Below are 14,539 nucleotides of genomic sequence, written 5' to 3' on the forward strand. Positions count from 1 at the left end.
CACAGTTCCTTTCAGCTTCTCCTGGCTCCTCAGAAGGCTCCCTTGCAAGTCAGGACTCCCAGTGACACAAGAGGGACCCTCCACCGAGGGAGGCCCAGGACCCCAGCCCAGGCCAGCACCAGGAACCAGCCTCCTCCCCTAGGGCCTCCACGTGGGGCTTCCTTGCCCTAACGCTTGAAAAGCATCATGCACAGCACAATTCATTTAACCTGAGCTATAAATAACAGATAGCCATTAAAACTGTGACTCTTCCCAGGCTGCTCCCATTCCCAGTGGTCGGCAAACTCATTAGTCAACAGAGCCAAATATCAACAGTACCACGATTGAAATTTCTTTTGAGAGCCAAATTTTTAAACTTAAACTATATAGATAGGTACACTGTTATTAACTTAATTAGGGTACCCCTAAGCTGGCCTTTGCGCCCGCACTCAAGGGGCCAAAGAGCAGCATGTGGCTCGCGAGCCGCGGTTTGCCGACCACTGCCTTAGACAAAAAGGCCAGTTCCGGCAGGGACGGAGTCTGGGTCTGCCCACCCTGCCTTCCCGTCATCGGGTGCGGGGCTTGGCACACAGGAGACCCGCGGTGCGTGTTAAGCAAATGAACACACTTCACAAGGAACCAACATGTCACCCTGAGAAAGAAGACTGCAATGATGGGGCTCTGGGAACCCCACTAATGAGAGGGGAGGCCTTTCCCGGGCTAGCAGGGTCTTTCCAGGGCTGGGGAACACTGCACTTTCAGCCTTGGCCTCCGCAAAGCCTGAACCCTCCTGGCTTCAAGAACCAGATTCCTACCTCCCAATGAGGGACTCCAAGACCATCAGTCACAGCAAACCCCTGCCTCATGCTCAGGGAGCTGCTCCTCCCAGGCACCACACTGATCTCAGAGGCTCTGGGGACAGCTAGGGGCGCGAGGGGTGGAGCCCCACGTGCTGAGGCTCCTCTCTGCAGGAGGGGCTTGGAGTAGGGATGAGATGCTGTCCAAAGAGAGGCTCTCCCTGAAACAGGCCCTCAGAGAACAGGCTCCCTGGGCTGCCCAGCCCGGTACTCACCGTTGATGGTGAGGTGGACCCAGCTGCCATTGTGGAAGGTGTCATACTGCTGGTCAAGCATGAGCACTTTGCACTCGTACCAGCCCTGGTCCTCAGAGCGAACTTGCTCCAACCGCAGCGATGCTTTGTCATGAAGACTCGCTCGGCCTGGGGGACAGAATGAACAAAGCACCAGGGGTGAGGCCCACAGTGCCACACCCCCAGCTAAAGGCAGAGGCCCAGTGTTGCCTGCAGACAACAGCTGGCACCAACCTCTGGCCACAGGTGGCCAAGGAGATGGCACAGAGCCTTGGCCTTGGAGCCACCACCCCGCCCCAGCCCTCCAGCCGCAGCTGGCCCAGCCCAGCTGTGAGTGCAGCTCCGTGCTTGGCACTGAGAAGAGCCTCCGCTCCCTAGAATGCTACCCTTCTTTTGGAGATCTCTCGGGACAAAGGAAAGAGTGGAGGGACACAGAGCTGAGGGGAGAGAAGGAGGGAGAGCAGGAGGGGAGGGAGGGAAAGAGAAAGGGGAAGGGGAAGAAGGGAGCAGGATTGGAAGCGAGTGTAGGCTCCGAAACACTTCCATTCTGGGGGAGTAACCTCTCCCAGCTGTCCCCCACGGCCACACACCCCCCTCTGTCCAGTAGAGGATGGCAGGTTAAAGACCAGGGCACTAGATGCCTTCCCAGTTCCGATACCAGTTCCAGAGCCACTACTCACATAGCCAGAGCCCAGGAGCTGAGGCCACAGGGTCTATTTGCCTCAGAATGAGGACAGGGCTGGCGCCAGCAGGGCAAACAGTCCCTAGCTAGCCTCCTTAACTCCATCCTCTTCCCCTGAGGTCGTCTTGGGCTCACAGACATGTTTGTCTCACAGCACTGAGATGGGAAGATTCGCAGCAGGAGCCTCACAGAATGAGGAGCAGCGACCCATCCTCCGTGGCGAGGGAGGGTACCCGGGCACCCACCGGTCCTCCCTCCCCTCCCCCACCACCTCAGCACACCCCTCCATCCAGTATCACTACCTCCTCTGCCTCCCTCCTTGTCTCTACACTGGCAATCTGCCTCAGACCAGACTATCAGAACCTTGCAAGCAGGCCAAAAAAGAGAAAAAGAGACATAGGCACAGGAGTAGGGAGGGGGTGGTGGAAGTTTTCTGAGAAATACAACGCGGACCTCAGTAGCCAGTTGTAAAGACAAAAGTAGCATCCTGCCAGCTTCCTCTCTTCCTTTAAACCTCAGCACAGAGACACACACACACACACTCACAGGTGCACACACTCCTCCCACATGTGCACGTGCCCCACGCCCCCTCCGGGGCAGGCTGGCGGGCAGGCACTGGAAGTGACTCACAGCGCGGCAGCTGCTGGCAGGAGCCACCGGGGCAGAGGAGGCAGAGAGCAGGCGCCAGCCAGAGGCAGACACACACTTGGGGAGCCAGAGGGAGGTGTGGGGACAGGCAGACAGAGCAAACCCCATAGCCGCCGCCACCATACAACAAGTCGGGGCGGCTGACTCAGCTTCCTCCGGCACAGACCAGCCCTTGGCCCAGCCCGGCTCTCCCACGTGGGCAGCTGTCTAGGCTGCCCTGGCTCCGCCTCCTGCCTCTGCCCCTGCAAACCATGGGCGGGGTGGCTTAGGAGGGCTTCGTGTCTATACCACCTCCTCTTCCCTCTTCTTCCACCATTGAATGGAAACCTACCAAAGTCCAAAGGATGGGAAGACAGAGGCAGAGACTGTAGAGAACAGAGGTAACAGACCAGTCAGAAAAACAGAGGAGACAATAGAGATAAAGGCCGGAGGAAACTTAACCGCTGAGAGCTGGGGCTCCACAGAACATGGCAGCCCTGCAGAGCCAAGGGCAGGAGGCAGAGAGGCCCAGCCCTTACCTGCATACTCAGGGTCCACATGGGGCGGGTAGTAGCCAAACTTGATGAAGATCGGAATGGGCACCCCGAACTTGAACCACTCCACGACATAGGGCGGGGGCTGTCCTGTCACGGGGTGGATCACGTCGCATCGCAGAACCACGCTCTCGCCAGCTCGCGCTGTCACAAACTCGGGCTCCTCTCGCAGGCCGTGGGCAGCTGACGGGACAGCAAAGTTGGAATTTAGAAAAGGAGGTGACAAGGAGATCCTTCCCTGGGGGCCCCAGAGGCAGCCTTCTAGTCATGTCTGAGGACCTCTGCCGCCCTCCCCAAGGCCAGATACCCTCAGACCCCCTCCTAAGGAGGGTCCCCAGGGCACCCTGCACCTCTCTCCTCCAGCCCCCAGCCTCGAGCCCACAGGGGAGGGGAGTGGCCCTCTGCAGTTTTGCGGGCCAGCCCTCCCCTCCCCAATCCCAAAGCGCAGAGCCATGGCCACGCCCTTCCTTGTGACACCCCCCAACACAAGAATTCGAAGGGCACTGAGAAAATGGAGTGACCTCAGCAGGCCTGCCACCAAGGCTGCTGTGGCCGAGGATAAACTCAGATGAGCTTCCTACACCAGAAGCTTCCCACCAGAGCCTGGTAGGAGCTCCCTGCCTCCTCCTGCCCTCCTCCTACTCCCTACCCCCACGCAGTCTGATGTTGGCAGCACAAAACAAGAGTGTTCCATGAAGGAGCAGGGAATCCCTCCCAAGCCCAGTGGAGGCTGCTAGGGGCACACTGGAGAGAAAATCCCTGTCAGGCCCCTCCTCCCACCCCCTACTGGGCCTGCAGCTACCAGAGAGATCAGCCCTCCAGTTTCCAAGCCCCTAGCCTACTAGGCTGTGAAGCCCTGGATATCCCCATCGGAAGAGCAGGATGCTAGGGGCAGAGGAGGCGGCCCTGGGGCCCGCTAACCTCAGCCAGCTAAGGAGAAATCATTCCTTGGGCAGAGGACAAACCATACAGCTGGACAGAATGCACCCATCCTCCTGGCAGGGGAGGGGGACAAGGTGAGAAGGCCCACCCCGAGCTGGAGGTTAACTCAGACACTGCTCCACACTACCCAACAGCATGCTCCTGGACCCCTAAACACTAGAACCCCTACCCGAGGGGCACAGCCCCACCTCCAGCCTGACACTCCTAACTCCCACACCAGGCCTCCGTGCCCACAAAGTCACCTTGTCCCGCTTACTTCCCAATCAAAGGGACGGCTGAGGAAGTCTCCCCCTGCTGCCTTCCCTCACACTACCCAGCACAACCCAGGCTTTCTCCGTCCCCACCCGCTTCCCCTCCAGAACCCTGCAGGCAGCACCATGGACAGCAGCCGCTCATTGAGGCTGACAACCACAGCGCCCCTGGCCCGCCCACCACTGCAGGGAGGATGCCTAGAAGAGCAATGTCTGTCTGTCTGTCTGTCTGTCTGTCTGTCTGTCTGTCGGCTGCTTCTGGGTCTGATTCTCTGACCCCTGTGTGCTCCTGCCTGTCTCCTTCTCTCATCTTTGTCTCTCCTTCATGTCTCTGTCTCCATCTCTGTTTTTTTCTCCTGGTCTCTCTGCTGTATCTGTCTGCTCTTTCTTGCTCCTTCTCCGCATTTCTGTGTCTCTGTCTTTGTGTCTCTGTCTCCATCTCTCTCTAGAGATGAGACATCTCTAGACATCTCCCACTCTATTCGGGTGATTCTGTCTACTTTCCTGTCTCCCTCTCCCTGTTTCTATGCCTGTATGAGAGAGAGAGAGAGAGAGAGAGAGAGAGAGAGAGTGTGTGTGTGTGTGTGTGTGTGTCAGGGGGTATGTGGATTTCTGTTTGACTGTGCAAAGGGAAGGAGTTTTTACCTGCTTTTTCTCTGTGTGGACCTCTGTCTCTGTGTGCCTGTGTGTCTCTGTGTTTCGACTCTCTGTGTGTCTGTATGTTGTCTGTCTGTTTCTGTGTATCTCTCCTTCTCTTTCTCCCTCTCCCCTTCCCCCTCTCTGGCTTCTCCCCTGCAAGTTGCAGAAGGAGGAGGAGGCAAGACCTTCCAGAAGCTGATTGGCTACCAGTGACATCACTGTTTTCTAGAGAAAGAGCTAAGATCACAGAGTATTTTTGGAGCAGAGTGTTGCACTCACCTGCCTGAGGCCCCAGCAGGTTCCCAGTCCCCCCCCTCCCAGCCGTGCTTCACACTAAATTTGAATTCCAGCCCCTCAGGGAAAGCATGGCGAGGGCCCTGCTACAGCAGGTGCCTCCCCCACCACCCCAGGGGCACCCACAGAGGGGCAGAACCTGCCTTCCAGCACCTGAGAGCACAAAGGCTGATCCTGGACCCGGGAGAAATGTACAAAGAGTGGTATATGAGTGAGCAGGGGAGGAATATGCATGTGCACGTGTGTGCACGTGTGTGCATGTGTGTGTCTGTGTACAGCTCTTGGCAAAAGGACATTGTGAGTGTGTGTATGTACATATGTGTGTGCAGCACAGACTTTCAAGGAGATAAAAAGAGAAAACAGAGGAGCAGAAGAAGGAGCTATTCCCAGGGGCTGGGTTCCCTGGTTGGAAACACAGAGGCTGTCCATACAAGAAGGGCTCCTTCCCAAGACTTGAGCGCTATGGCCCAGGGCAGCAGAAAGAAAGGCCAAACTGCTGGCTGGGTGGCTGCCCACCTCTACCAGTGAAGCAGGGCTCTGGAGCTCTCTGGCTGCTGGGGCTGAGGACCCTGTGGGGCAAGCCTAGGAGGTGGTGGGCTCTGGGCTCTGACACAGGTGCCCACAGTGCCAGCTGCTCATTTGCACCTCCAGTTGCCTCATTCTCACCGCATGGCAATGAAGCAGCCTGGTTCACACCTCCCCCAGTGCAGGAGGAGGCTCCAGGTTTCCACCCCACCCACAGCCAGCCCCTGGGCTCACAGGCTGAGCATCCACTCGAGGCTCCCCCCCTTAACCAGGCAGCTGCATCCCATGTCTTCTCAAGGACCCTGTCCACTAGGGACCAGTAGCTGAAAGAGGACACAGTGAGATAAGCATCCCAAAGATAAAAAGCCAAAAGAGACGGAATTCCCCAAGAAGAAAGCCTGGCCCCCGAACTCAGTCTGCCTCCTTGGTTTTCTGAATCTTCACCACACCACACACACACGTTCTATCCATCACACACACACACACACACATGTTCTATCCATCACACACACACACACACACGTTCTCTCCATCACACACACACACACATTCTCTCCATCTCTCTCACACACACACGTTCTCTCTATCACACACACACACATGTTTTATCCATCACACACACACATGTTCTATCCCTCACACACACGCATGTTCTATCCATCACACACACATGTTCTATCCATCACACACACACACGTTCTCTCCATCTCTCACACACACATACACACACGTTCTCTCCACCACACACACACACACACACACACGTTCTATCCATCACACACACACACACACACTTTCTCTCCATTCTCTCTCTCTCTCTCTCTCTCTCTCTCACACACACACACACACACACACACACATTCTCTCCATCACCCACAAGCACTTTTCCCTAAGCTTGATCTTTTCTGGACCAAACTATGTCTAATAAAACACTTTCTAAAGAAAAACTCACTAAAAATAAATAAGTAAACGGCTATCAGTGAAGAAGGACGAAGGGTGGGATGGAGGAGAGACGGAGGAACTCAAACCCAGGAGGACACCAAACGCAAACCAAGGAGGGAAAGAGATTCAGGAAGCAAGAAAGGAGAGACACAGAGATGAGTATAATGCAAACCAGACACAGGCAGCACCCAGCCCAAGATGAGAGAGAATGGGAGGGAGAGGGAGAGAGAGAGGGAGGAAGGAAGAGAGGGGAAGAGGGAGAGAGAGAGAGAACTCACTGGCACATAGGAATCAGCTGCTGGGACACAGACACGGGCCTTCAAGGGACCCAGAACTGGGAGGGGACAGAGCTGAGGCTGTTCCTTCAAGGAGCAGGTGGGTTTCTCTCCAGCAGAGCTGGCTGGAGTAACTGCCCAGTGGTTCTGAAGGGAGCATGAAGGAAGGGGGGAGGTGAGAAGGAGAGAGGGAGGGAGGGAAGGAGGGGAAGAGTGATTGACCTGAGATGAGAAGCTGCTAGAGGGGTCGAGGCCCCCAGATGCCCTTCCCCATCACAGAAGCCTGAGCAATGAGCAGCCCAGGGATGGCCGCAGCCTCCTGGGGGAGCTGCTCTCTGCAGGGGTGAGGACAGTAGGACACTGTGAGGTGTCCCGGATTTCCCATCCCCAGTTTAGAGAAGGCAGGACACAGTAGTGCCCTGAGCCTAGCTAATCTGTACCTTGGGACTCCACAAGCCAGCATACTTCGGAGCCATTTTACCCCAGTAGGGAAGAGAGAGGGGGAGGGCAGAGGAGAACGAGGTGGGACCTGCGGTCTGGCTGACCTTTGGAAAGCTCACAGGGTACAAATCTCCTGCTCTCTGGGCCAGGTGGTGCACAGCGAGAAAGCAAGTCCAGGGCTGCCATTGGATCCCCTGTGAGCACAGAGCCATGAGGCGTCCAGGGCCTGTCCCGGCCCCGTGCCTGACATTCACAACCTGGAGCTCTTCCACCAGGGCAGGGCTGCAAGAGGAAGAGCGGCCGAAAATGGGAGTCACTCCATCGGGAGAGCAGGTCCAAGTGCCAGGGCAGGGAGAGCATCCACTTCCTCCACACACTCACCACATGCCAGGCTCTGCACCGGGCATGCAGCACGGAGCTCATTTCATGCCCACAGTGACCACCTGACAGAGCGCTACCACCTCCGTTTCACAAAGGAGCCAGCAAGGAGGCACCGTGGCTCAGCCGGTCACCAGGGTAGCAGGTGGGGCGGCCGCATGTCCGCTTTGCCTGAGCTCATTCATTCACACCACCTACTGACCAAAGGCCAAGCACCAAGGCCTCTCCCCTACTGCACCCAAGAAATAGCACCCTCCCTGGCCACCCCCTCCCCCCAGCATTCTCTGCCCAGGTTCCAACAACCGGACTCCTGCAGCCCAGGACCCAACGAGGACGACAAGGCGGGCTTTTCAGAAGGCAGTTGGCTGACTTTGGCTGGTTCTGAGCTAAGTGTCACTGTACCTGAGACCCAGGAGCCTCAGGCTGGGTCTGGTGGCCGCTGAGGTAAGGAGAGACCACGAGTGAGCACCAGCCTCCATAGCTCATGAGTACTGGTCCTGACCGGAGCCTCTTCTTCTTCCTGCTCCTTCGGCCCCTCCCCCTCCCCCTCTGGGCACCAGACTCCCCAACCACTGGCCTGTTGTCTAAAAATACAAGCGACAGCCACTGCCACCTCCATCTGCCAAACTAAAAATAATCTCTGCTGAGTCCAAAAAAGGTACAGCCCCTGACAGTCCCCCAATCATTCTTTTATGACAAGCCAAGAGGCTCCAGGAGATTCCAAGGAGCCTGCGACTCCAGCTCCCAGGGAGGCATACACCCAGCAGGTGTCACAAGAGAGGCAGAAGACAGACTCCCTACCATCTAAAGCAAAGCTCGGAACATCTAAAAGTGTGAGATGGAGAAGACGCCTGTGTTCAAACCATCAGAGCATCCGCCTGTTCTCCTTTCCAGCAGGCACGTGGGCTGGGGTCACCTAGGTACCGTTCTGTCTCCGGTGGGGACTCCCACACCCATGTTGACAGGTCCTCAGAGAAGTCCCATTCCTGTGTCTCCCCATCAGTGTTCTCGCAGCCCTTCTGACCCATTTCCCTTTACACCTCTCCGGGTCGGAAGTCAGAGGTCAGGCGAGCCCAGGCCTCACCAGGGAATTTTCCACCCTCTGAACCGCAAGGTCCAGGGGAGGAGGGGCAGAAACTGCAGGCCCCCTTCTCCTGTGGGTACCCTCCTCCCTGTCCCTCTCAGGTGGGCTGCCCTAGCAGCCCACAAGGCAGTAACACTATTAGCAACCTTAATTTGCTCTCTGCTACTAGATTATCTTTCCTAGAGCCCTTTCCCCAGGAGCCCCTGACAGGAAGCAGCCAGTAATTCAACCTCCGCTCTGCTCCTTTAATGGCTCCTCAGCAGAAAGGCAAAGCCACACCCGATCTCAAGCCCTTCCCCCATCTCCCCAACCCGGGGGAAGGGGGGGAGGCCTGCACCTACACACTCACGGGTGGCCAAGTGCATCCGTGTGTTCCAGGACCAGCAGGCAGGCCTGGTCAGGTGAGGACACAGGGGCTGTGTCTGCCACAGGGTCACAATCCTCAGGGAAGGCACCAGGGTAGACATAATAAGTGAAAGACCAAGGCCCGTATTTACTCAAGTAGAAGCATCAGCACTCCCCACTCTGAAGCTGGAAAAAGAAGACAGTGGCTCACCTCACACCGCTTGTGAAGATGAGTATTGGTGCAAGCTGTCTGCCACAGACTGTCTTGGTGAGTGCCTGTGATCAGGAAGGAGGTAATGGGGATGGGGGGCAGGGGACAGAAGGACAGGCCAAGAGGGAACTATTTCAGTCCCATCTTCTCAGGACAGCTAGGATGGCTGGGGCCTCCCTCAAAACCCTGGTCCCATGGGATTTTTCTCTAAACCCTAATGGAAGCCCTGTCTCTGCTCACCAGTCTGCTACTTATTCACGCAAGAAAAAACAGGAAAGCGGGAGATTCCTAAGAAAAATAGGTCAACTGCCTAGGGCAGACTGAACTGGCACCCGTGGGCAGCATGCCTGAGGGCCAGGCTGCAGGCTGCCTCTCCAACCCAGCACCTCTCCCATCTTCCCTGGGACCCAGCCCTCTACTCTGGCCTATGATGAACAACGGGCAGCAAGTGTCAGAGCCGCAAGAGTAGGACAGGCCTGCTGTCAGCATCCCGGGAGCTCTGCCTGGGTTTCTCTCCCCTACTCAGGCTCTCCCACAGGGACCACAGGCATCCTTAAATCAAGAACCTGGGCTGGGCTTCCAACTTTGGAAACTTCTGGGCTGCCTAAACTCTGGTGCAGAGAGGAGAGATGAGGAAAGCAAGGCATCTCCTCTGAGTCTAGTCACACTGCCGCCCACAGCACTTGGAGAGGAGTGATTCCCCACCCCATGCATGCAGACAGACTGCCCCCTCTGCTGCTGCATTCCACACGTACACACGTGTACACATGGGTGCATACAAACACACATGTACACACATAGACACACACATGCACATATACATGCAGACATGCACACACATCTAGACGGCTTACACCAATTAAAGCTCTTTCCACAATTCAGAACCTCTCTTCACACAAGCTGCTTAACCCATCCCTAGGAGCAGACAGAAGAAAAGCGCTCCACAGAGACCCGAGGCCCCAGCCTGAGGAGGCCACGGAGTGGGGGAGGGGGAGAGGCGCTCGTGGAGAAGTGTGGTAATCTCCAGCCTAGCCCCCTTTAGGGTTATCACCCTGCCCTCAGTCGCTGGGCAAGGCACACAGGAAGGTACCCAGCATGCCAGAGAAAGAATGGGCCAAGAGACAAGAGAAAGCAGCTGAGAGCCACGCCCTGGCTGGGCGGGTTGGGGGGGGGGGGGATGCAGGCGCTGGGAGAAAGCAGAGCCAGAAGCCAGGAGCCAGGGAAGAGGGTGGGGCCGGGAGATGCTGGGTTTTAGCATCTCCCCAGCTAGGTAGCCTCTGTTCCTCCGGTAACCAGATCCCAGCTTTCTATCTCAGGGCTAAAACATGAAACCTCCCAGCTCTGGGACCTGACAACTCCAAGTCTAGCACATGTTGGGCCTCAGGCCAGTCACTGAAAGCTGATTCTTCCCACCGCCCCCTACTATGCCCCTTCAAACACATCCCCCAGTCAGCCTCCCCCAGGGTACATGCTGCCCTATGCAACTCTGCCTCCAACTCCAACAACACAACTCTGTCTCTGCCTCTAACGTATGGGCTAGGGATGCACATATACACACCACTTGGCCACTTCCTGAGCCAAGCCCTTCCTAGCTGATAGGCTGGCTGTCCATGAGGTCTTGCTGGCAGCCTCCAGGTCTAACTTCCTCCTCTTCATCTTCATTACCAAAAGAAGAATGAAGGGTCAAGGCCAGGCAGAGAATAGAGGGCACTGGTTCAGCTACCAGCAGGATTGGAGTCAGAACTCCACTTTTGGGGGAGACACTGTAGTCTGGGATAATCCAGCCACAGATTCTGTGGGAGACAAGAGGAGGGAGCCCTGGGAATCCAGGCCGAGAGTCAGCTAAGCATGGCCCAGGGTCCTCCCCGAAGCTTGCTCAGCAAATGTCTGGGATGCTGAGACTCCAATCATCATCTTACAGACTACAGAAACTTCTCTAGTCTCCTCCTTCTTCAAACCTTCCCCAACCTCTTCACCCACTTCAATCTTCTCCTGACACAGACCCCTGTGCTACAGCAGCCGATGCTTCAGGCAAACCCTAAGCATGGCATCCCCAAGTCCCTCCCCCTCAGGAATCTCCCCGGAAGTCACCTCTGCCAGTCAGAGCACAGCTGAGCTCTCTCACACAGAGCCAGCATTTGAACACTGCTGGCTGTTTCTCATGTGAGCAGGCGCCTGCCATACAGGCCCCCCTTCTCCCTTCCTGCAGAGGCTATGAGGCTATGACCTGCTGCGTCCTTCCCACAAGCCTCCGGCCACTGATGAAATTCCAGTTTTGCAGATCTTTCAAAGGCTTTGCAAGCAGCCCAGAGGCCTGCATGCCCTCCACACATCTCCCTGGGCTGCAAAGGGGTAAGAGGTTCTCCCAGACAAGGTCAGTCTGTGAAAGGTATTTGGTTCCTGACAGGGGCAGCCTTCTGAACTTCCTCCAAGACACTCCTGTTCCCAAAGGCCTGAATGGCCCAAGGGAAAGAAACTGAGAAGAAGCCTAGAACCCCAGAGATAATGAAACAATAGTAATAACAATAACATTCATTGAGCACTTACTATACAACAAGTAGTCACTCATTTCTTTATAGCCCTAATGTTCACACACACACACACACACACACACACACACACAAACCCTACAATCTCATCCTGTTAACCCCATTTCCCATTGAGGCAAGCTTAAACAACTTGTCCAAGGTCACAAAGCCAGCAAGTGGCAGTCAGGATTTGAGTCTAGGTCACCTGACTCTAGTCCTAGGTCCTCAACCACTAAACGTAGATCTTCTTTAGGCTGAAAGACCACAAGATCATTAAGGGGTGGCAGGCAGGGGTGCATGTCAAGCCATCCCAAACAGAAGGCCCTCCCTACACCCAGAAAGAAAGTATAACCTTCATGCCCAACAGCATGTAACATTGGAAAGTCCTTCTTTTTGTCTGGCCATTTTGTGTGTTGCTGCAATATAAACCCATTTTCCTTCATTCTGTGCTTAAACTTGCAAAAAGTCCATTCTCCTCACCCCTCAGCTTTGGAGACTATTTCAGATCCTTTTATCAGTGCCCCCCCTCCATTTTTTCCCAAGATCCTAGCATATCCTTTTCTGCTTTCAGTGACAGTTCCAAAGCAGGAACATACCAAAAACTGGAGGGGAGGATGAGGGCATTGGAAGACTGCAATAGGGGAAGGAGACTGAGGACAGATCCAGATTCTCAAGCACAACCTGACCCACCTCAGCCCCAACCCCGTTCTATAGATTCCTGGAGGCTCCCTGGCCTGTTTTCACAACTGATAAATGAAGTTTTAAAACAATCCTGGTCAACACACTATTTAACAAAATCACCTTTCCCCTTAGCCTTCCTCCGGTTCTGTTCTCAGACCCTCCCCAAATAGCATGGGAGACATTCCATTCCAGAAACTTTTTCAAATCACTTCCCTCTCCCCGTACACAGCCCCAGACAAGGTGAGGAGGGTGGTGCCTCCTGACCACTCCTTCCGCCCTAGCGCCGATGAGAGTTCCCTCTTCGGCAGGTCTTCCCTGCCGACTTCCATCCAAAGACCGGCTCTCTCCCGCAGCCATGTCCTCCAGGCTTTATGAACTTGTACGCTGCTGGGTCGTGTCGGCGCGCTGAGAACCATGAGCTCAGAGTCCTGGCACCCTTCAGGCTGCGCTCCTACTTCCATACAAGGGCCGAGAGCTGGGGGTGCCACCCAGCGGCTTGTAGGTCGCTTTGCCCGTCTCCAGAGCAAAAGCCCGCGCGTTCACGCGCGCATCACCCAACTCGCCAGCATCCCTCTAGTCTCTTCCGGGTGGGGGGAGAGAAAGAAAGACGCCTCCCTGAGCTCAGAGATGCAGCAGTGGGAACCCTCTCCCCCGCTGCCCTTGCCCCCAGCCAGCTCTGCCTCGCAGCCTGGGAGGGAGGCCTGGAGTCCGCGCGGGTAGAGTGCGCTTTCAGGGAACTTTTACCTGGCCGGGCCCAGGTGCGGCTCAGGCAGGCGCGGGCGCATGGCCGGGCTAGCCAAAAGTGGACACTCCTTGGATCCCGCCGAGGGACCCTCGCTCTTCTCCTCTCTCGGGTCTCCGTGCGCTTCCCGCACTGAGAGGAGGATCCACCTATGGCTGCCAAGATCTGTGGTCAGGAGGGGCGCGAGCTGGAGCGGTGGGTACCCTCAGGGCCGATAATGCTGTCCCTTAGCCATGGGTGCCGAGAGTCCCAAGGCTCTGGGTTGCGCCTCCCTGCAAGGGCCAGTCTGCGAAGCGAGGGCGCGACAATGCTGCAGCCTGTCCGAACACCCGCAAACTCCCCGGCACCCAGAGTTAGGAAAGCCTCCCGACTCCCCAACGCTCGGGAAGACCGCTGCTCCTGCTAAGGGCATCGGGCTCGGCACGCGGGTGTGAAGACCTAGGGTGGCAGGTGAGTGAAGTCAACCCCGAGCCCAACGTGTCTGTCCCGAGAGCCGGGCAGCCCATGGACTGGGACCGCTTTCCACCTGACCCTACAGCCCGCGGCCCCCGGCCCTCCCAGGCAGTGTCTCGGAGCGCGCCTGGCCGGAGCCCGAGCCTCGCCCGCGGAAAGGCGCGGCTCTCGGAGGGGCCGGGAAACCTGAGGCCGGGAGGAAGGGGCTGAAAAGCCACAGGAGGAGCAAAGCAGGAACGCTGCACTTCAACTCACCTTGAGCCGCAAGACCTCGGGTGCTGATCACACTTGCTATCAAAGTGGCCACATACCAAATCATAGTACTACCGCGCGCCAGCCAAGAGCCTCATCCTATCGCAAAGTGCTCCTGCGCCTTACACTTCTCGCCCGAGCGCTTGCTCACGCCTGCTCGACCCGCCTACGCCCCGCGCCCGTGCTCCTGCAGCCTGGGCGGCCCGCTCCCCATCCCACCGCGGCTCCGCTCGTCTCGGCGCGCAGGCTCCCAGGGCCCGGCGCAGCGGCACCTGCACTACCAGCTCAGGCAGAGCGCAGCCAGAGCCACGGTGAAGCCTAGCGGGCCGGGCCTCCGGCACCACCCTCACTTCCCGCCCATTGGTCACTGCCCACAAGCCTCAGATATGATTGGCTTGCAGGTATGTCCGTCATGGCTCGGAGGCGAGCCCATTTCAAGGTGCGTTGAAGTGTAGCCAGCACAGAGCCGCAGAATCATGCGCATTGCCAGAGAGAAGGCGTTGTAGCGACTCTGCTCTGTTCTCTTCTCTGTTCACACTGCATGGCAAGTTTTTGATAAAGGAAATGGTAGATTTTCTGGCTTGATAATGGGACCTTGGGAGTCTCAATTACCCATGACAGTTC

At 56.7% G+C, this 14,539-nt stretch overlaps 1 protein-coding gene across 1 annotated transcript in view; it reads right to left on the reverse strand.

The window, feature by feature from the left end:
• IGSF9B (immunoglobulin superfamily member 9B) overlaps positions 1-14,141 on the reverse strand; it is a 53,133-nt gene extending 38,992 nt beyond the window's left edge. The window contains exons 1-3 of the mRNA XM_066259769.1: positions 13,919-14,141; positions 2,918-3,115; positions 1,052-1,198 (exon numbers count right to left, since the gene is read on the reverse strand). Of these exons, the coding sequence (XP_066115866.1) occupies positions 1,052-1,198; positions 2,918-3,115; positions 13,919-13,982 (409 nt within the window). The 5' untranslated portion in view covers positions 13,983-14,141. The remainder of the gene's footprint in view (positions 1-1,051; positions 1,199-2,917; positions 3,116-13,918) is intronic.
• Between the last annotated feature and the right edge of the window lie 398 nt (positions 14,142-14,539).

This window comes from Saccopteryx bilineata, chromosome 2, assembly GCF_036850765.1.
Source record: "Saccopteryx bilineata isolate mSacBil1 chromosome 2, mSacBil1_pri_phased_curated, whole genome shotgun sequence".
In the NCBI taxonomy this organism is placed as follows: Eukaryota; Metazoa; Chordata; class Mammalia; order Chiroptera; family Emballonuridae; genus Saccopteryx; species Saccopteryx bilineata.